The sequence below is a fragment of the Episyrphus balteatus genome, chromosome 2 (genome assembly GCF_945859705.1).
Source record: "Episyrphus balteatus chromosome 2, idEpiBalt1.1, whole genome shotgun sequence".
NCBI lineage: Eukaryota > Metazoa > Arthropoda > Insecta > Diptera > Syrphidae > Episyrphus > Episyrphus balteatus.
In genome coordinates, this window is record NC_079135.1 from 49,049,321 (window position 1) to 49,071,187 (window position 21,867).

Here is a 21,867-nt window from a genome sequence, read left to right on the forward strand (position 1 = left end):
TGTGGTTGTTGTTGTTGCTGCAAGGAATAAGAGGCAAAAAAATCTTGGAATATATAAAAGAAGAGGAATAAAACAAAATGAGAGCGTAAAAAAGGTATTCTGCAGGTAAAAAAAATATGTAATGTAATATTGAATGTAAGCTGGTATAAGTAAATGAAACTGTGATTCAGCCGTTATTTTTAAATTTAAATTTATCTTGGCTTTTAGCGAACGCGTGTAGAGATAAAAATTGTCGAGATAAAATTTAGTTTAGCGCGATCTGCGTACTAACCATATATCAACAAAATAAAATTTCACCAAAAGAGTTCAAAGCACCAGCACCAACCCCCAATGATTAAAGAAAAATATAATTCCTCAAATTAGAATTATATGGAAAAAAAATTTGATTTTAAAGCCTAGTACGCAGATCGCGCTAAAATTTATCTTTCATACAAATTTCCTCCAAAGATAAATTTTAGCGAGGATTTTTAGCCAGGTAGTACGCAGTTCACGCGCTAAATTCGAATTCTCATCTACTACTTTTGCAAAAAGTCTCCACTCAATTTAGCTCGCGAAATAATGCTCAGCGCATTTTTTCACAGATAAATTTTGACATTTTTGTGGTTGTTGTTGTTGCTGCAAGGAATAAGAGGCAAAAAAAACTTTGGAATATATAAAAGAAGAGGAATAAAACAAAATGAGAGCGTAAAAAAGGTATTCTGCAGGTAAAAAAATATGTAATGTAATATTGAATGTAAGCTGGTATAAGTAAATGAAACTGTGATTCAGCCGTTATTTTTAAATTTAAATTTATCTTGGCTTTTAGCGAACGCGTGTAGAGATAAAAATTGTCGAGATAAAATTTAGTTTAGCGCGATCTGCGTACTGGGCTAAAACTAAAACGACGTGATTAGCCAAAAAAAAATAATAAAACTCTTTAAAATGTATAAAAAAAATAAAAAAAAAAATAAAAACTAAAACGACGTGATTAGCCAAAAAAAAAATAATAAAACTCTTTAAAATGTATAAAAAAAATAAAAAAAAAAATAAAAACTAAAACGACGTGATTAGCCAAAAAAAAAATAATAAAACTCTTTAAAATGTATAAAAAAAATAAAAAAAAAATTTCTTGTCAAAAGTGGGATTCGAACCCATGTCATTTACGCTCCCATATCTTTAGAAGGCAACATTGTTTTTTGAGTCAGGCGTCTCAGACCACTCGGCCATCCTCGCATAGGGGTCGACGAAGTCAAATTTGTCAACAATTATGTTTTGGCCTATGCAGTTGTACATTCTACCAAAAATGTCGTTCTGTTTTCTAACGTATGCCGTCATCCCAATCGCTGTGCTCGTTTAATGTATCACGAAATTATCTTTCGTACGCTTGAGGTTTCGTCAACGGATGCGACGATTTGGCCCCAGGCTTTACTACCAATTTCAGAAGATAAAAGTTACTAATCCACGGATTAAATATTTGTACAACTGGCCCTTACTGTTTTCAGATGGAAATATTTTTTACCGAAAACATTAAAAATTCCATTGGCGATATAAATATATAGTATTGAGTTATTTATAAAATTCATTTTTATAACATAAAAGAATTTCGCTCTGAAATCGAATTTATCAGGTTATTTGTATTTTGATTTAGCAAAATCCTCTTTAATTATAGTTGATTAATGGCCAAATTCCTCACTCTCCATTATATTTTAAGTCCCCATTAAAAATAAAAAATCTGTCAAATTCCATACAAATTTTAAAATTTCCCTTTTTAAATGGCGACTTTAAATTTAATGGAGTGTGAATAAATTGGGCCTAAAGTGAATTTTATAATAAATTATGAATATCTATAAATGAATTCTTTCTATTTTCGCATGATCATAATATCGAGAACATTAATCGTATTTCGTATTGAAAAAATCAGTTTTGAGTTATTTATAAAATCCATTTGCATCCCACAAAATAATTTCGCTTTAGCCTAGTACCTACGCAGCTGAAGCGAAAAGAAATTTTCCATACTAAATTTCGTTAACGAAATCGTGAACGAAAAATTTCGTTTAGCTATTCGTTTTTCAGTACGCAGCTCTAGGGAAAAATTGGAGAGTTTTCACTCATTTGTCCCTTACTTTTTACTGTCCTGCTTGACTCCAAGAGCAGTGTTGACGGTTTTTTTTTTAAATATTGAAACTTTTCATACTTGGGAAGCACTACACCATTCAAATAAATGTCAGGAATAGGCCTGTGTGGATCAGAAAATGGGCATCATAGGTATTCTGTCTTTTTCGCGCTTATGCGGTACCCACTACCTTCTAGAACATCCACCCATACATCAAGTGCTCGTTGCAGGGATATCGGGTCTTCACTTACGATGGCTCCATGCTCCATCGTCAGAAAAGAATAACTGATGCACTTTTGGGTCCGTCACTTTGCCTTCAAGCAGGTAATCAAGAAGAGAAATATCCCTACGACCTAAAATAATCTAATTCATGCTTAACGGTAAGATCACTCAACCGAGTGGCGAGTAGTAGCGTAAGGGGTACAATGGTTGGCACCCCCGATTTTTGTACTAATTATTGGCACCCTTCATGCAATAAAGAATTTCACAAGAACTACTATGCCCAGGGACACAAATCATATTTTAATCAAAACCTTTATCAATTCTCCACAATTCTGCATTTTTATTTAGGTCTATTTCATTCTCAGTCCCTTTTAATTAGTAAAAAAGTAAAGCCGTTCTAAGTTCATGAAAAAAGTGCAAAAAATACAGTGTTCCCGATAAGGACACCGAATTTGGTAACTGTTCGTTTTTGATTATTTTTTTGAGTTTTTGGATGAAGATTTATTTATTTTTACCTTAACAATATAATAAATTAAATGTTTTTAATTGTTTTTTATATAAAAAATATGTTCAAATTAATTAAAAAGGGGTGTCAATAATTGGTCCCATATAAAGTAGAAGTTTTATTATTGGCAGGGGGGTGCCAATAATGGGTGTTTTGGGGCATCAATCGTTGGCACTGCCAATAATTGTACCTTCAAGACTGCCAATAATTATACCGTGTATCCGTTATAAGTTTATGTTTGAAAAATGGGGTAAAAATAGATCAAAAGGTTTGATAGATTTGCCAAAAACTCGTTACAGACGATTTGTACCTACGTGATTTCCAAGACCCGTTTTTATTTTATTTTAATATCTCGTTCTTAACGGATATCTCCTATATAAAGTTTTCAAGATATTGCAATTTTCTCGAAAACGGCTCCAACGATTTCGATTAAATTTGGCCTACGCAATGTTTAAAAAAAATTCTAACAAAAAAGCGTGTTTAGTTTTTCTCAAAAAAATTGGCAAGCAGAAATATGACGTTTCTCTTTTTTGCGAAAATGACATAATTTTTAGTTAAATTTAAAGTTAAAAAAGATTTAACTTCCAAAAATTATCTAAGATAAAGGTATGTAAATTGAAATACAAGAGCCAGTACATACGACCCAGTCGTACATTTTATTTAATTTTTTTATTAATTGCGTTAAATGAAGATTTTTTGTTATATTAAACTGTTTTTAACTTAACTTTGATAAAAACTATCATGAAAAACACTTGTATTTCTTTCAATTTTGAGGGTGCCAATAATTGTACCCTCGGGTGCCAACAATTGTACCTGGGTGCCAATGATTGTACCTTTTCGGTAGCTTTTTTTAAAAATAGTCTTTGTTTTTTAAACATTTTTTTCTAAAAACATGCAAGTCAGAAATTCTTTAAACTTTAATTTGACATATAAAACATATTCCTAACTTTTTAAATGCGAGAGTAATTCGCAATTCAAAGTGAAAAAAATGCTTAGGGGTGCCAACCATTGTACCCGTTACGCTATCCATTTTTTTACCAGATATATGAAACTTGAGTTCATCGCCATCATGAAATTTTTGTGCTTTTCTGGCAACTCGTCCAAATTTCTTATCCCTCATTTAAGCTTAACTTAGACCCCTAATGTAAAAAAGCTATTACCAATATCAAATGAATAAGAAAATCATTGCATTTAAGCATGGGAAATCAAATAGTTTTATTTTGCAAATAGATTTCTTTTAGATTACACATTAAGTAACTATACATAAATTATTATTTTGCTTTAGTTATTTCATTTTTTTTTTGTTTTATAAATTTTTTTCTTTTGTTTTTATATATATTTTTATGTTTTGATAAACTGGTTGAAGTGCAAAAATATATATACGAATAGCCCACACTTTTAATAATAGAAAACAAATTAAATAGTTTCCAAGTGTTTTTTTTTTTCTTTTGGTTTCCTTTCATTTATTAAACAAGTGCACACATTTAACTTGTGCTTATTTTGTTTTGCTCTTAAATAGTGAATTCAAATCTAATAATTTTAAAAATATAGTTTCTAAGAAGAGAACAATCATATTGGGGAGATTGTTAAACAAAAAAAAAAAAAAAAACAAAAACAAATATTCGAGCACCAATTAACTTAATTTTATAAATATTAAAAAAAGGGGCAAAATAACTTAAAATTTTGATTCCCATATTACATTCGAGGCAAAACGACAATTTATTTATATTTCTTTTGATTTTATGTCCAGAGTTAAGATGAGAGGATTCTGGTGCGAGGAGATTTAACATCCTGCCGCAGCTGTTATTTCAAATTATTGAAACTCAAGTTGTCTCTTAAAATGGGACGTTCCCTTGGTAGAATATCAATACTGTTGCGACTGAGTACATGTTGGAATTTAGAAGGCATCTTTGGAGATTGTTCCATTACCAATGATGATGCCCTGCGGTCCTAGAAATAAAAAATAAACAAAAACATACGCACACACACAAATTGCCAATAGATTCTTTTTTTTATGTCACAAAACAACTAAATATAAACTTTTTATTTTCATTTTATAATAAACAATGAAAAAAATAAACAAAATAAAAAATAATAATAAATTCAAAATTAAGGTTGTGAAGCAGGTGACGAACGAAAATAAAAAAAAAATAATAAATGACGGTGTAATGGCGTGTAACAACTTTACACATGTGCAACGTACGTTACAAAAAAGGTACATGAATATTCCACAATGTGATTTAATGAGATAGTAAACTTAAAATACAGACAAAAAAGGAAAGAAACAAAAAGAAAAACAATAATAATGATGAAGTCAAGTGTTAAATGGTGGTCTCGCGCTCTCTCTTTAAATGCCGGCCCAACGGTAATAGGTCTGTGCTGGCCTAAGCTACCTGATTGCTGCCTTCGTCGGGACCTGGATTTGTGTACGACTGGAATGTGGGGGCATCGCGCCTTGTCGTGACCTTTTCCTGTATAGAGTTGAACGTTTTCGACAGCCATGGTTGCCAGCTGCTGCGGTTATTTTGGATTTCTGATAAGGTGGCATTGAGCTGATGGTTAAGATCTTGATTCTTGCATTCTGCTTCGACCTGAGCGAGTTTAGCTTGAGCAAGTTCTAGCTCGAGCTCACGTATTCTTTGTGTAGCTATATTTATGGGATCCAGAGGTCCTAGGGCAGGTTCATCTGGTTGTTTTTTCTGTGGCTTTAGAACATTCTTGAGCGATGAATTCTTCTGGACATTTTCCGAGCACACACTGCATTTTGTTATCGTTGCCTAAAAGACAGAACAAAAACGTCAACATTTTAAGAAACAAAAACTCTATCATCATCACTTACCGACATTCCATCGACAACTTCATTTAACCTAGTTATTTCCTCTTCTTGACGCTGAATAATTTGCTTATAATCATGTGTTATTCCAGTGTGTGTCTTTTCGGTTTGAATTCCCTTCTCGGTGCTGTCATCGAGTTTCTTTTGCAAAAGAGCGATTTCAGCTTGTAATTTTTTTCGTTCTTCGCCAAACTTTGCTTCATATATTTGTGCCTCTTTTTCAATACGTTCCTCATTCTTTTTCTGCAAGAAGAACTCATCTTCGTATTGCTTTAATTTTTTGACTTTACGTTCACAAGCCATTTTCATGATTTTACGGGCTTGACTAGAGCTGCGACATTTTTTGGGCAACGTTACACGAAAATACTTGAGTATTCCTTCGAAATCGAGTTGACGCAATTCGGCTTCACAGATTGAAAGCAAAGTAATGGCCACTTGGAAAAGCAAGGGTATACCATCGAGTAGGAATACATCGAGAACATGGAATACGAAACATAAAGGAAATCTTGCTGTGAATAAGGTGAGGAACCACTGAGATGCATACATATGAGTTTCGACACCGCATCGTTCGAAATGCTCATGAAGTTTGGGCAAATGTTCGCGAATAAGGCGGTCAAGTTGGAACAATCGCAGGTAAAGGGATTCAAAGCCTTGCTTGTAGAGGTCTCGAAGACGATAGTCGTACATTAGCGAAACCAGCACGCAAAATGAGTCTTCTTCGGGCATCTTTTTAAAATATCAAACAAAAATTAAAACTTTTGAATATAAAACAAAAAACTGTTAACAAAATGCTTACATGTAAAAGTAAACTGGCAGCAATAAAGCTCAGACCCTGACAATAGCCAACTTCACTGTCATAGACGGCATATGCTTTAGACACTTTGAAAAGTGCATCCTGTCCAGATCCACCGGTTTCTTTGAAACATTTATGTGCAGGAAATGTTCTGTGAATGTCTCGCTGAATAACTGTTTCACATTTTGTTTTCTGATAAAAATTTCAAATCATTTACAAATATTCTTTCTTTATGAATTTGTCTACTTACTTCAGTTATCAAAGTCCTATACATGTCGGTCATTTCAATTTTGCCTTCTACATTTGATAACTTTTGCCATATTTTTCCTCTCAATGCCTCAGGAACACCGAGCCTCACAAGCGGAGCCAAATTTTTAGGTCTCTTTTCTGTGTCCCATTCTTTTAATATCGGATCCCATTCATCTAAGGTATATTGTGAGCACTCCTTTGAAACTTCGCCAGTGCCACTGAGCAAAGGTTCATCTCCATCGGAACTATAATCTGTTGGACAATCATCTTCAATTGATACAACACTCGACGATCGAACCATTCGTGATAAATTATTAATTCCAAATTTAAGAAGAGACGACTGGGGTGTTTGTTCGAGTATTTCCTCAGATGGATCAATAGATGCCACCTCCCAGGAGGCTTCATCGGTTTTCTTCAAATGTAGATAGAAACGCAGTGACATGGGACGCTTGGATGTGAAATGATCCATTATACGAATTTCAGTTTGTGACTGTATTATGACTGGAGTTTCAATAACAAATCGTACAGGTTCTTGTATTCCACGAATAACAAGATCCACAGCTACAGTGAGGAACGTTTTATTAGATTCATAGTTGAGCTGCTCAAAAGCTTTGTCGCTAGCTTTCCATTCGGCACGGATTTGATACGGATTAAGGGTCAAAGGAGTTTGGTTGTCAACGTTGGCCACTTGATATCCCATCGAGACCATATCGAGTAATTGCATATCAGCCTGGCGGACAAGTTTGCCAGGACTGAGAAGAACTCCAAAACATCGTTCAATAAAAAGTGGTTGTAGTGTTGAAGATGCAGTTTGTTTTACAGTAATGCACACTTCTTTGTCGGTCTTGCATCGCAATTTGAAGCTTGACCTATCACCCCGTGGAACAGCACAATACGCCTTGGCCACTTTCTCTCGGATTTCAAGTGAAACTATAAACTCATAGCCGGCTGCACTAATTGGATTACCACTTATGTCCGAGGTAATTGAGTTTATCATTATACTATCGACCGCTGAAGTGACACTGCACGTTAGACTGGCTGGATAACGTCGAAAAGCTTTGGTGAAACATGCTGCAAGACAATTTGTTATAGATTTGTAAATTCCAATTAAAAAATAAACAGACAAATAATCATTTTTATCAAAAAACAAAACCGACTTCCATGGATCAAAACTGGGTTTTATTGTTTTTCTAATAGTTTCTATGACATTTACTGAACCAAATTGAAATGGGACCACATTGCAGCCACCAGCTTTCCAATACAAAAAAAAATTATCAAAATTGGTTCACTCAGTCCAAAGTTATGAGGTACCAAACACAAAAAAAAAAAAAAAAAAAAAAATACAGACGAATTGAATACCCCCTCCTTTTTGGAAGTCGGTAAAAAAGGATATCTTACCGCTAACTTGGTTGACTGCCTCGGGTATATGACATCGGAACACATGACATTGGAACAAGGATTCACCATGCAACCAAGTAAAAGCAAAGCAACCGCGTTCGGTACTGTCAACTGGTCCGCGAAAATACAAAATTATTGTTTGTACTTCATACGACGATATAAGTGAATTGTTGTCTGCGTCATAGAGCCTTTTTTACAAAAATGAACCAATTAATAATTTAAATTAAATTTCAATAAATTCAAGTGTATTTACATGACAAGACCATCGGAACAATTGGGAATGCTGACAGAAACTTTAAGGCCAACCGAATTCGATCCCGTATTTAACTCACACATTATTCTGTGAATGTCAATTTCTGACTTTGGTGCATTTATGTTAGCTGCTCCCAAGTAAGTGACGCCAGAAAATATTGTGCATCCCTGTTGGTCGATATCTGAAACTAAACAAAATAGAAAACTTAGTTCAGCACTGGTAAAGGGCAATCAATATCAATTAGAATCGCTTTGCAGATTGTTCTATTAAATTGGCACATGAATCATCAAATCGCAAACTTAAGTTCAATTCAGATAATTTGTTTTTTTAATATTTAAGGGTTATTTATTACTATCGTTAATATTAATAATCGTGCGAGTGTTGTAAGAAACTTAAAGGAAATATCGACACAATGTGTCCCATCGTTAATAAATTGACCTTAAAGCAGACTAATCGCCAAACTTCCGAGAAAAACGCTTTCAAAATGTTTGAAACTCACTTTACTGGTTTCCAATCCTGAGCACGAATGTATTTTGCTTATATAGAATAAAGAGATTTCTAGCGCTTAAAATATGATCGACGTGGTGTGGTATCAAATCCGACGTTTGTGGATGTCGAATCGGTAAAGCCAAAGATGAATTCCTTTCCAATGCTGGATTTGAATATTGTAAAGTCGTTCTTGCTCAAGGGTTCTACTGAGATATAAATTTGGGACGGGCGCCTTTATAAGGTTAAAATGATATAATTTGGCGTTACGCGGATCATCATAGCTATTACGTATATATCACAGAAGCTCAAGAATTTGCCGTTTAGCTCTGATAGCAAATTCGCATCCAAATATCTGGTTCTTCCTATCCATTTGGCAATTTCATCTTTAGTAAATACGCGATCTTTAACTTTTTTTGTCCGTAGACCAATCCTATATCCTTAAGAATTGCAACATCGGAGCTTTTTACTGAGGGAAGACTTCGGCAAGCTGTAGCGCTTATCGTACTTGTTGCATATACATACGTATGTATATGCACATAAAGCAAAGTACATACGATAAGATCTTACAATATTGAATGATCTGTCAGTGAAAAATGTATCCCAAAAGGCTTTACAACAATTTAAAAATGCAATATTTTCTGAAAATTCTGTACAGCTCAAAGCTATTTCCAAGAGCTTTGACAAATCTGAAAATATTGTAAAATGTTTCAATCATCTTCACTTAGCTTAGTAGTGTTTAGCTTTTGCTTCATTACAATATGTTTTTCTTTTCATTGACGGTTTGATAGGCTTGCGCAAGATAATAAAAAAACTTCAACAAAATATTGCAAATACAAACATTCTAGTGTGGATCTCGGCTACTTTAGTTGCAGATCTGTGATGTCTTTTTAATCAGGAGCAAAAGGATCTGAAAAGGCAATCTAAGGTATCTGAAGATGGTTATTGTTAAGAACTTTTAACTAAAGACGTGATAAAGAAGAAGATTGGTTTTGTAATACAAATTCTATGTACTACTGAAATCAGTAAAGTAGAAGAATAAGCACTACATTTAATTGGACTTGTTAAACTATTGATTTAATATAGCTTTTAACGGCCTTTAGTCCATACAAAAATTTGGCTTAACAAAGCTATTAAATCAATAATTTAGCAAGTCCAATTAAATGTAGTGCTTATTCTTCTACTTTACTGATTTCAGTAGTATATAGAATTTGTATTACAAAACTAATCTCCTTCTTCTTTATTAACTAGCCACTAGGCCACGGGCAAAACCTCTTTCCAGTTTTAATGATTTAAATCTTAATCTTGCTGGATATAGTTCACATTAGGTTTTTGTTTAAAAATCTGTTAGTTGAACTGAATATAAACAAAATTTGCGTATTGACAAGGTGCCTCACGATAAGTCAACTGATGAGTCCAAGTGAGCTCCACCGGGACGAAACGCCAAATTTTTGTATGGACTAAAGGCCCTGAAAAGCTTTATTAAACCCATAAAGACGTGATACATATTTGATTTTGTATGGTGATATAAAGAGATGTTTAATGTTGGTTCATCGTTCGTAGCAGGAAAACCATCGAATCTTTTTGTGTCGCTGTATTCCCCCGCGTGCAAAACAAAGCATCTGAACTTAAGTCCTCGATTTTGAAAGGTTCTTTTTGATTAACTTATATAAAAAGCTGGGATTCATTTAAGTTTTTATGATAGTGGATGAAGTTGATACTGTTTAATGAGAAAGCCGCTGGTTTTTGAATGGGCAATAATGTGAGACAATATGCAAAATGATACTTCTTTGAGAGTTGCTGGTTGATTCTGAAGTTATCTTAAAATTTCCTTTTTTTTATAGAAGTGTTTTAGCTCCGAATTTTTTTTTCTTCGGTTTAAGGATAACTTTTTTTTTTTTTTTCGGCGAACATTCAGTTATTTAATTTTTCCGAAGTATTTGAACTTAAGCAAGTGCGACTTAAAATTAATGAAATCTTAATGTTTTTTGTTGAAAACAATCAATTAACACATAGAGTATTTTAGTATAATACAAATTACTAACACTCACCTTCTTCATCAGTATCACTTTTTTCCGGTTTCATATCATCCTGTTTTTCTCCGCCAGCTGGGCTGCCATCGATACAATCATAGAACACCGAATGACCAACCTTATTGACATCTGGTGTAGATATATTCGATTTAGGTGATAGTGGGCCACCATGTCGACCAAGAGTTTGAGTACCCAACTGAGTTGCTACTGGTATATTTGTTGATTTTGATGTCCCAGCCAAGGGAAGTGTCAACGACTTCTGTGCCAATTTTGTTGCATTACACGAAGCTAATAAAAAACAAACAAGAAGAAAGATTTAACAAAAGTTGGAACGTAAAAGAAACGATTCAGTTTTGAAAACAACTTTACAATCAAATACGATTAAGTAGGAGTTTTGTTTACAAAATATATATCAATTAATTACAAAAACAATGCATTATATTCTACAAAAACAACAATAACAAAATAGGAAAGTAAAGGCTGGAGAATGAGACAAAAATAAGAAAATATAGCAAAATAATGCAACTAACTTGTGTATGCCGATAATACACTGATTTGATTTTCTTGCATTTCACTTTGCACAATAAATTTAATCAGCTATGATTCTTTGCTCCAAGAAAAAAAAATCTAATTATTTTGATGCAACAATGACGAAGGAAAGGTTATTCACTTTCGTTTGCTTTGCTGGTTCAATGCTTCCACCCGACTGATCATTTGCATCGATAAATCATCCGATTCAAGTTAATATCGATAGAGACAGAGAAGAGCTAACTCGCTCTAATAATAAACCATCTTTGAATCACTGTGTTGACCGTTTGCGCTTCTCTCATAGGAAGCGCCCAAAATCAACTCATACAACAAGAACCAAATGCAGATAGACACTATAAGTTCAATTGAGCGAAACATGATAAAAAAAAGAGATTGAACAAAACAAAAAGATAAATAACAAAAAATGTAGATCACCACTGTGCGTAGGGCGGGCTGTAGTCCGTGGTGGTTCACTCGGGAATTTAGTTTTAAATAAAATTCTACGTAATAACGCTTGAGCAATCGAAGAGTTATGAAAGAAAAAAAGTTTGTTTCTTTTTAATTTATCACCGTCAATCAATTGATTTAGAATTGGGTGAAGCTCTTCAATATTATTTGTTGGTGTGTAAAACTTATTTTTCTTTTATTTTATTTTTAAATTGATAAAAAAGTAGACATAACGAGACTGCACCTAATCAAATAAGAGATTTAAAAAAAAGGAACAGATTGCAAGTATAAATGATTGAAGAAATAGAGAGAACACTGTGAAGATATTTTATGTTTGTAATTACAACAGCGTGTGTTTGAACAATTTGCTTTAGTTTTTTATCATAAAAGTTTTGGAAAACAATTGGCAGGTGGTAAAATTATTTTTGTATCTCAATAATTTCACAGACGTTTTCTGTAGAAAATTCAAAAATGAATTTGATTCAGCCAAAACAGAAAATATTATCAATTTTCTGTTTTGGTTTTAAGTTACGCATTAAAATACGATTATATTCTATTTACTCACTATTTAGGTAAGCGGTTAAACTGATCAGTGAAATACACCTTTTAAAATTGAAGCACCAGAAAACTACAGTGGAATCGACTAGGTGGGTGACAAGTAGGATTTAAAAGTTATCATTTATCAAAATGAATACATTTGATCTAAATATGGTGATTGTTACAACAACAATTGGCCAATGACAATGGATCGCAAAAACAAAAATATAAACTAAAAAAACAAAACACGTCGGAGCCCGAAATTAACACTGATCTGACCAAGGAAGTAGTTAAGTTAACCGAAATCCACTTTTGTGCATAAAAGATGAATTGAGAAAACCTTTAAAATTATGTATGTATGTATATGTACATATTTGAATTCCACCAATCATAAGTGAATACTTTTTCAAAGGAAAATTGTCATTTTGAACCTCTGCACAATATATAAAACACTGAATTGCATCAACAATTAACAAAATTGTTATTGCTCACGGAAGGTACACGTGCACACAAATTTGACTATTCTTTTACAGGTATTCACGAATGTGTTCCTTTAATTGTAAAACTGCATCTATAAGAAGTGTTTGTTTGTTTAAAAATGTCTTTGAAAACATTGAGCTCCAAAACGGCGAAGACATTTAACCGTCCGCTCTTAAAAAAAACAATTTATATGAAAAATGTCAATCGAAATATCCAGCAGGTGTAACATGATGTTAGAACAGCTGTTCCAAACTTAAGCAGAGATGTTAGTAACTTGATCATGAGGGCAATTTTCTTGGGAGAAAATATTCGACAGTGTAATCCATCCACAAGAGAGGCGATTATGTACTTTAAAATGGGCAATCTATAGCAATGTACCTTATAAATCCTCTCAACAACTCATAATTTGTCCCTATCAGCGTGGTTTAAAGCGAAATTAATATTTACGTCTTTTCGAATGAGGTGTAATTAGTGTTTGTGCGGCTTATTTGACTTTAAGAATTACAAACATTTTGATAAAAAGTTAAAATTTTTCAAAAACTCGATGACCTAACAACGTCAAATATAAGACAAACTTATAAAACAATGATTTAATATTTTTTTCTTATTTTGTTGATTGCACTATTTTTTTTGACCACCTGATTTAGTTGTTGAAACCAAATTAGTTTACTCAAATGCATTGAATATGTTGACATTTTAATTATTATTTTAAAAATATACTTAATTCTTAACATTTTTGACTTATTTAAGTGAAGCAAACATTTTTTCAATTATTTTGGCCATAGCTGTAGAACTGAGATGTGAGCGTTAGGCTTTTATGATGACCTAATTCAATCCCTCATTGAAGTTTTAAACTTAATATTAACTTATATAAAGATTTCATTTTTTTTACCATACCAATCGAGCCAGGGTGCGGGCGGGAAGACCTGTGGTTTTTTTAACTACCAAAACCAATAGTATTCATTCATTCCCAATTTGAAATAATTTACGTTAGTTCGGTGAGTAAACCGCTTCTGCAGTGGCCGCCCAAGTTATTATGTTTTGGAATGACCCTTTCAACGAAAACACGTGTTATCGTTGATAAACAGCAAATAGGAGAAATATTTTATTTTGAAAACAATCGATAACTAACTCACAAAATTATGCCTGTTCCAAAAAGGTAAAACAGCATTAGTCACCTTTCATAACTTTTCAGGAGAGCGTTTTTTGAATGTTTGGCTTCCCATTACAAATAAATGCTTGTCATTTTTCTTTTATCTATAATTCTAAAAACCGCTTAAAATAAGAATACGAACAAATATGGCAGACGGAATCGGCTATTGTGCACCAGATTTTGTAAAAAAAAACTCAATTTTGACATAAGTCGACTTATGCTGTTATGCCTTTTGCACACAGTTGTATTATACAGATAATTTTAACAAAGTGTTTTACTTGTTACATTTAAATTTCAACAAACCCGTATCAAAAAATATGGAACACAAAATCAACGAACGATGGGCAGATCAGATATCAACACTTTTGTTTTTCGGGCTAATAATAAATATAATAATATTTATGCATTAAGAAGAAGTACTATGTGACTACTATTTAACTAATATTTAACTTAAATAGACGATAGTCGTCTGAAAATTAATGAGAGCCATGACTGATAGTTTGAGTTATTTTTTTTTGGAACACAATTTACCACCGAAGCTTTGTCAATTCCTCGCAATATGTAATACCCCTGAAAAACAAACTTTTTGTTTTAGATGGTGGAGCAAGGAAATCGAATCCAGACCTCTGGAGTCATAGTCCATCGCAATAACCATCGCCTCACGGGGTTCTACAATTAACTTTTAAATTGGTTTTTTAAACATGCAATGCAATTTCGTTAGTTTCTACAGTCAAAGTCAAAAATTTAAAAAAAGACGACAACCAATAGAATTTAATTATTATTTTTTAAACAAATTCACTCTGGGTCCGCAGAAAAATCAAAACACATGTTTTACTCCCTTTGACGTATGATTGAATATTTAAAAACATGAGTGGATGAATTTCAAAAAGTTTCTTTTGTCTTCGTTTGATTAACTACGCTGTAATTATATCGGTAAGATGAACTAGGTCAACCTTTTGATATCAATATTTTGAGCTAAACGAACAAAAGGAACTCATCAAGGTGACAATAAGCCTGAAAATTAGTACGATAGGTAAGGTTGGATTATTTTGAAAGGACATTCTTCGAAAGATATTTGATAAAAAGCCAAATGTATTGGAAGAACTATGTCTGATTCGTATGATATGATTTGTCTAGCCTGTGGAAATTTATAATGGCAACGACATGCCAATTACAAAACATAAACCAATGTAAAATGCTTTAAGTTACCCAACGAAATTTGAACAAAATAATATTTATACTTTTCAAAATATGGAGAAAAATATACAATAATAAAAAAATAGAAACAAAAATCTAGCGGAAACATGCAATTAACAATAACGAAAAAAAAAAAAAACAGACAATTATTATGGTTCAACTATCATGACTCAACTAACTATATAAATGAGACATTAGTTTTGACTACACACTCTAAAAAATTTATATTATGAAGCACATTAAAGCACTTTTGGTTGCTTTATCACCTGTATCTTGCACAAGACCTGATTCATTCATCATAATATTGTTATTTACAGCATTTTCATCGTTAATAGCATCCAAAATGCAGGCTTTAACTTCCATCGAATTACGTCCGTTGTTCAATTGACACAATGCCATCGCCTCTGTTGTCCTATCCACACACAAATCATTCAGAAGTTCATAGTCGCACTTCGAAACAATAAGATCTAGAGACACATACATTTTTCAGGCGTTTTACAGATTAAAAAATAAAAACGAAAAAATTAAATTAGAAAAAAGTGAGGTTTTAAAAAAAGAATAGGCAAATAAGTAAGGACACTGAGATTCTACAGACAGAACCATTGTGCAACTGATTTTTCAGATTTATAAAAGAGAAATAAAACAAAAGCACCAACGAACACCTAAGAGCCGCAGCATGCTGATCAAGGTGTCATCTCTTACTTAATTCTCGTTCGTATAATTCGTGCATTCGTGCAATTAGTTATTTGTTTGCCTTTTGGGACAAGAAGCAAAACTAAGCATAAACTACTGGAAAAAATGGAAGAAACTCATGAATTTTTTTAAATTAATTTACCTGTTTGTTCTAGCTCTCGAATTGCCTCGGTCATGTCGTTTTTTAGATCATGAAAATCACCGTTATTGGGTATATCTAAAGTTGGTGATTTGTTGTTAATATTACTGGACTTTGTATTCATTGGGTTATCGACGACAATTTCGTATTCTCCACTTGTACTTATTGAATCAGACGACGAATTCGTGCTGATGTTATCATCCATGACGCTATACGCGAGTTCAAAACACAATTAATTTGTTGGATTCAACGTGTTTTCAATGCTCCTTGTGATCTTTGATCATAGCAGCTTGAAACATCTTTAATTTGTGAAATAGAGGATAACTCATTCAGACTGCAAAGCATTTATTAACTTTTCACTGAAATTAGAACAATAAATATCTATATCAATTATAAATATAATAAATAAAAAAAGGAAAAATAAAATACAAAGAATAAATTAGACTCAAAAGCAGTGCCCCTGGTCTGTAACTTTATCACTGGCGATAACCATTTTTGAATGTCTTTAAAATCCATTTTCTTCCGTAAATAAAGCTAATTTTTTTTTTTCAAGTTTAAAATTTATGTGTTAAGTATGATTTTGAACAAAATTTCTTTTATTTTGATGAGATAAAATAGATTTTAAAGTCATTCAAAAATTGTATAGCCAGTGATAAAAGTTACAAAACAGGGGCACAGGTTGAGTTTCAAACCAATAAGGAACCTAGAAAATAAAAACAGTTTCAAGTTTTTAGGTGTCAATTATTTACTTTTTTTATAAACATTTTTTATTTTATTTTTATTTATATTTATGGAAATTCTTTGTTTGGAGGTCAAAACCATTTAAAAAGATATTTTTGAAATGTAAAATCAAATTCTTTATTAAATTTCTTACAAAATTAGATGAAAAATATTTGTCTATGAATGACTTTTTACGCAGCTTTTAATAATAAGATGAGACTTTAAACTTAAATAATATTATATGTTTTAAAAACGGGCTTAAGGTCAAATCGTCGTTTCGTTCATGTCTATGAACATCATCAGGTGATGGCAAAAGAATCTTTATTAACAATGATAAATTGATTAAATACTAAAGTGACACTGCATCAAGTTCTGGGATGTATAACATTACAGTTATTTATCAAAATCTTTGTTTGTTAAAAATGTACACTTCCGGACATGAAAACCACACCACATAATGAGTTTTACGAGAATACAAAATTACACTAAAATGCAAAAGTTTTTTCTCAAAATGTTTGAACCGTTTTTCCTATAGCGCAAGATAAACACTAGCTAGCTTCCGTTGAAAATGAAAATTAAAAAAAGTTGTTAAAATTATCTTTGGGCAAGACAAATTGTCTTGCTCTTTCTATTTTTGGAAATATGAAGTTTGATATCACTTTCTATACTTATTAAGACATACAAAATAAATCTTAAATTTTCAAATATTTCGTCAGAAATTTCAATCAGTTTGAGAATCCCTTGTCAATTTTGAGACAATTGTTAGGGCAATGTACATTATAAATATAACACTAATGCAACACTAATGAGCTTTAGAATTGAATTAAGGTGAAATACCAATGAATCCCGAATTTTAATGGAATACCCCATACAAAAAACCTATAAAATCAAATGAAATGTTTGACATAAAAATTAAGTTAAATCTGGGAGAGGAAGGAAATCAAATAAGAATCTAAAAATAGGGAATTTGTTTTTCATATTTTCCAACCGGTTGGCGGCTATCCAACTGCATGTCCCGGATAAGAACCACCCTAATATACATTCATAAATATGTCGATGTTTTTTAAACGGTAATTGGTTTCGAGTTTAAGTTTTGTCCCTATTTTAATAAGCCTCAAAGATACTAGAGGATTGACCCTGGTACGGAGAGTTTGGTTCCATGCCTAAGCATCACAACGAACGCCCTTCACTTGGTACCATTTTAAGGAGAACAAGACAACACACTTTAATTTTATTAATATCTCTATAAGAGTAAAAAAACATAGGACAAAACAATATTTACAAAGCGTTACTTAGATAGGTGATATAAAAAGCGATAAGTGTTGGAGGTGATTAGTATTTTACGTATCGGACGATACTTGTGCAACGAATTTCGGTTTACTCGCGAAATGCGAAGACCTTGAATAGATTAACTGCAATGAGCAATTAGTTGAGCACCAGCGCATAAAACCACATCGAGGACAGCAAAAAAGAATGGCCAGAAAATAAACACCGGTAGTTTGGGTGTGACTTTGTTAATGTGTGCTTCATCACATCACAAGACCTAACCATGGAAGCATTCTATGACCTTTTAGGGGGGCAATTGAAATGTTTGGTTCATTACACTTTTTTTTCAAAAATCTATAATTCTTGTGTGCCCACCCTTAAGCAGCTTCAAACATTGAACTATGCTAGAAATACAGTTTGAACAAAAATTTTGAAAAAAGTAGAATGTAATTGTCAACCATTTGAAAAATGTATCGGCTGATTTTAAAGAAAGATTTTTCTAATTTAAAACAAATCGATTTCCCAAATTGGATGATGTAAACCATGCTAGTAAATCTTTCTGATAATAACAAAGAGTATCAAGAAGAACTCAATTATAACTTTATTTGGCATAAAAGGAACGATGACTTGGGTTTCTGAAGAAGCTGAGGTCAAATACCCCAAACCAACATGCTAGAAAACTTTTACTACATTTTCCCTCTTTATATTTGACGAATTGCGGATTTAGTGCCATAAATGACTTGATGTTAAAAAAACGAGATCGTCTCGACATTGCAAAACGGGGAGTCTTGAGAATGAAACTTTCAGGACTTGAACCTAATATTAAAGCCATCTGCAGGAGGCAACAACCATAAGGATATCACTAAATTTTAAAAATAGCTACCTAATATAAACTAATTATATAATAATCATATATTTTAACAAACAAAAATTTGTGTGGGTACTTATTTTCTATGTGTATATTTTCATAATTCCAGACATACATTTTTTTGAAGATTTGAGATTTCAAGGGCTAAAAATTTTGTGAGCTCATGATGGCAGGGGAGGCATGGGGGATTTCGGAATGGTTTTGGTGGGGCACGTCACATAAAAGGTTGGGAAACACTGGTCTATAGGATATCAGAATTTGAGAATTTTTGTCAGTCTCAAAAATTTTGTGACTGGTGGGGGACAATCGGTCTGTAAATCTTACATAAATCGCAAATGGTACTGCTCTATTGTAAAAACTAATTAAATAGAGACGCTCAGGACAAGTATACTAAAATGAACTCACTTCTACAATCTTGTGGGAAGAAACTATTGTCAGTCCAAAACAGAAATTTTTCCAATTCACTGGCATGGATTTAATTCAAAACAAAGCATACAATAGGTACCTACATATATCTTGGTTTGGGGATAATAAATGGTAGACTATAGCCAAATATGTAGTTACATTTTTGCATTAAAAATTATGTATTTTCAAATGGAAATTCTGGTAGATACTAGATAGCTACATATTGAATGTATCTTTTTAATTAAAAAAAAGAGGTGATTAACCACAACTAAACATGAGATTTTTACTATAAAATACCTACATACTACCTTACAAATTGTCCCCATTTCCCACATTCACTTTTTTGTTATCATTTACCCACAACAGTTAACGTGGGGTCTTACAATTCCAATAAGCCCAACTCTTGGAATGTTGGAGATGATATTATTTAAAATAATATACAAACAAGCACCACCGAAGCCAATGTACATACATGCAATTGTACACTATCGCAACGACGACAACGACGGATGATTTTTGTTTGCCTTTGCCTCTCTGGGAAATCGATGATGATTAATCTTCTGAAAGGTAGACACCCTACCCAAGGTAACTATTGATGTAGATAGAGGTAACTAGGCACCATCTATTCAACATTGACAAAATGCATAAAACTACTTACAAAATATTACTAGATTTATTAGTAGTTAACAAATAAATTATTTAAAATTTGTAATTTCAAATTTATGACAAATTTTCTTTATATTTCATTGATTTCATCCTGAAATTGCAAATTTTTTAGTTTTCCGATTGCACTTTTGATGATTTTTTTCCCCAATCGAATCAAATCGAAAGTAGACTGTCAAAATCGATGACGGAGGCCATCAAAAGAAAAATATATGCATTTTCATAAATTGTGTTTCGGTATAAATATTAACTCACCATTTAAATTGATATATGAAGAAGCAATTTAGTTATTTATTTAGTTGGTGTATAATAAACTAAAAAACTAAAATAAGAAATTTAAGTTTTTTTCTTCTTTAAATATTTAGAGAATAAATGATGAAGTTTTCTGCTTTTGTGTCAGCTGCGCGATGTATCTCACACACTTTTTTGAAAAACTCACAAATACTAGGGAAAAATAGTTCACGTATGTGAAATGTTTACATCTTTTTTATTTGCAAACAATATGTGAGAGTGAAAGATAGATGGTAATTTTCTCTAAGATAGAGGAGTAGAACTAGATATGTTTATTTAAGCGACGCCATTTTTAATTTTGTGTGATTAATGATGGTAGTGTAGTGCGAAATAGACAGGGATGGTAGTGGAGGAGTTTTTTGAAAGTGACATGTAGATGTCGTTGAATTTGGATTAAAAATGTCAGTACAAATATGTACATTAAAAACATCAGTACTAAAAAAAATCTGAAATAATGTTAATGATTTTTCAGTAGTGAATTTAATATGCATTTGCAATTGAAGATTTCTTAAAGCTGAAAAATTTTGCTACAACAGCCATTGCAATAAGTGCAATAGCCTAGTACACAGATCGAGCTAAATTTTAGCTCTCATACAAAATTATTTCAAAACTTTAGCTGAGCTCAGAATTTTAAGAATTTCAGCCGAATTTGTACACATACAATTCGTTTTTTTCTACATATTTTGTATCTGTAACAATTAAGCCTTTATCGACTGAAAAATAAGTAAAAAAAAAGGAAACAAAAAATGTCAGTTTAAAATTAGAGCGATCTGCTAAATTTTAGGTGACATTTTTTTCTCCGTATTTCTTCGCTTTTTTTCGTGAGCTAAATTGTGACATTATTATTTATACAAAATGTGCAGTTGGAAACGAAAATATGATTTTTAAGGCCCCAACCCATAGAATCCGTTGCGTCCGTTCCGTCAATCCATCCGTTGAAGTTGAAGTTTGGGACAGAAAGGGGTGACCCATAGAATACGTCGTACGACGGATTGCTTTTTGACAGCTCACTTCAAATTCCGAGGTATGTTCGATATTTTATCGCTGAATGTGCACTAAGGAAGTTCTGATGCAAGAAATTTTTAACTATTATTGTTGTTCTTTTATTTAATGAAATAAAATGCGTGACTAGATTTCATGTAGGTACTTGCTCTTCAGTTAAAAACAATTTTTAATAACAGATTATCATTTGTAGATATGACTTGGCATAATATAATTTATTAGATATATCATTAAATAATACTTTTATTACATTTTCTTTACAAATAAACAATTAAAGTTCACAATTCATAAAATCGGAGAAGAAAAGAACACAGTTCTTAGTTCTGAAATTCCCCGGTGTGCACTCTAAAACAGAAAATTGAACAGATCTATTGTTGACAACCAATGTCAAAGCATACGACGGATGAAAAAGTAGAAAGTTGGGCAACTTCTTCCGTCGAATCCGTCCGTCTCCGTCCGATCCGTCGCTTATGGGTCGCTTCCCATAAGAATGTGTGTGTTTTATCGAGCTGTCAGTTGAAAACGTTGAAAGTTGAAAGACGGAACGAACGCAACGGATTCTATGGGTTGGGCCCTTTAAGCTGAAGTTCCGCACAACTCGACTGAAATTCTTT

General features: G+C 32.5%; 1 protein-coding gene across 4 annotated transcripts; it reads right to left on the minus strand.

Moving 5' to 3' along the window:
* Window positions 1-4,152: 4,152 nt before the first annotated feature.
* Window positions 4,153-20,396, minus strand: LOC129911743 (rab GTPase-activating protein 1-like). 4 transcript variants are annotated; one of them, XM_055989646.1, is made up of 11 exons: window positions 20,216-20,396; window positions 16,042-16,397; window positions 15,473-15,673; window positions 10,883-11,152; window positions 8,346-8,526; window positions 8,093-8,280; window positions 6,696-7,765; window positions 6,449-6,637; window positions 5,659-6,378; window positions 5,213-5,596; window positions 4,153-4,769 (listed from the first exon to the last, which is right to left on the minus strand). In XM_055989646.1, exons 2-11 carry the CDS (start codon window positions 16,241-16,243, stop codon window positions 4,623-4,625), a joined length of 3,552 nt encoding a protein of 1,183 aa, XP_055845621.1. In that variant the 5' UTR covers window positions 16,244-16,397; window positions 20,216-20,396; the 3' UTR covers window positions 4,153-4,622. The 4 variants fall into 4 exon arrangements, with proteins under 4 accessions (XP_055845621.1, XP_055845620.1, XP_055845622.1 ...); XM_055989645.1 differs by having other exon boundaries at window positions 4,155-4,769; window positions 8,346-8,532; window positions 20,216-20,395; XM_055989647.1 differs by lacking the exon at window positions 15,473-15,673 and having other exon boundaries at window positions 4,155-4,769; window positions 8,346-8,532; window positions 20,216-20,393.
* Window positions 20,397-21,867: the final 1,471 nt, after the last annotated feature.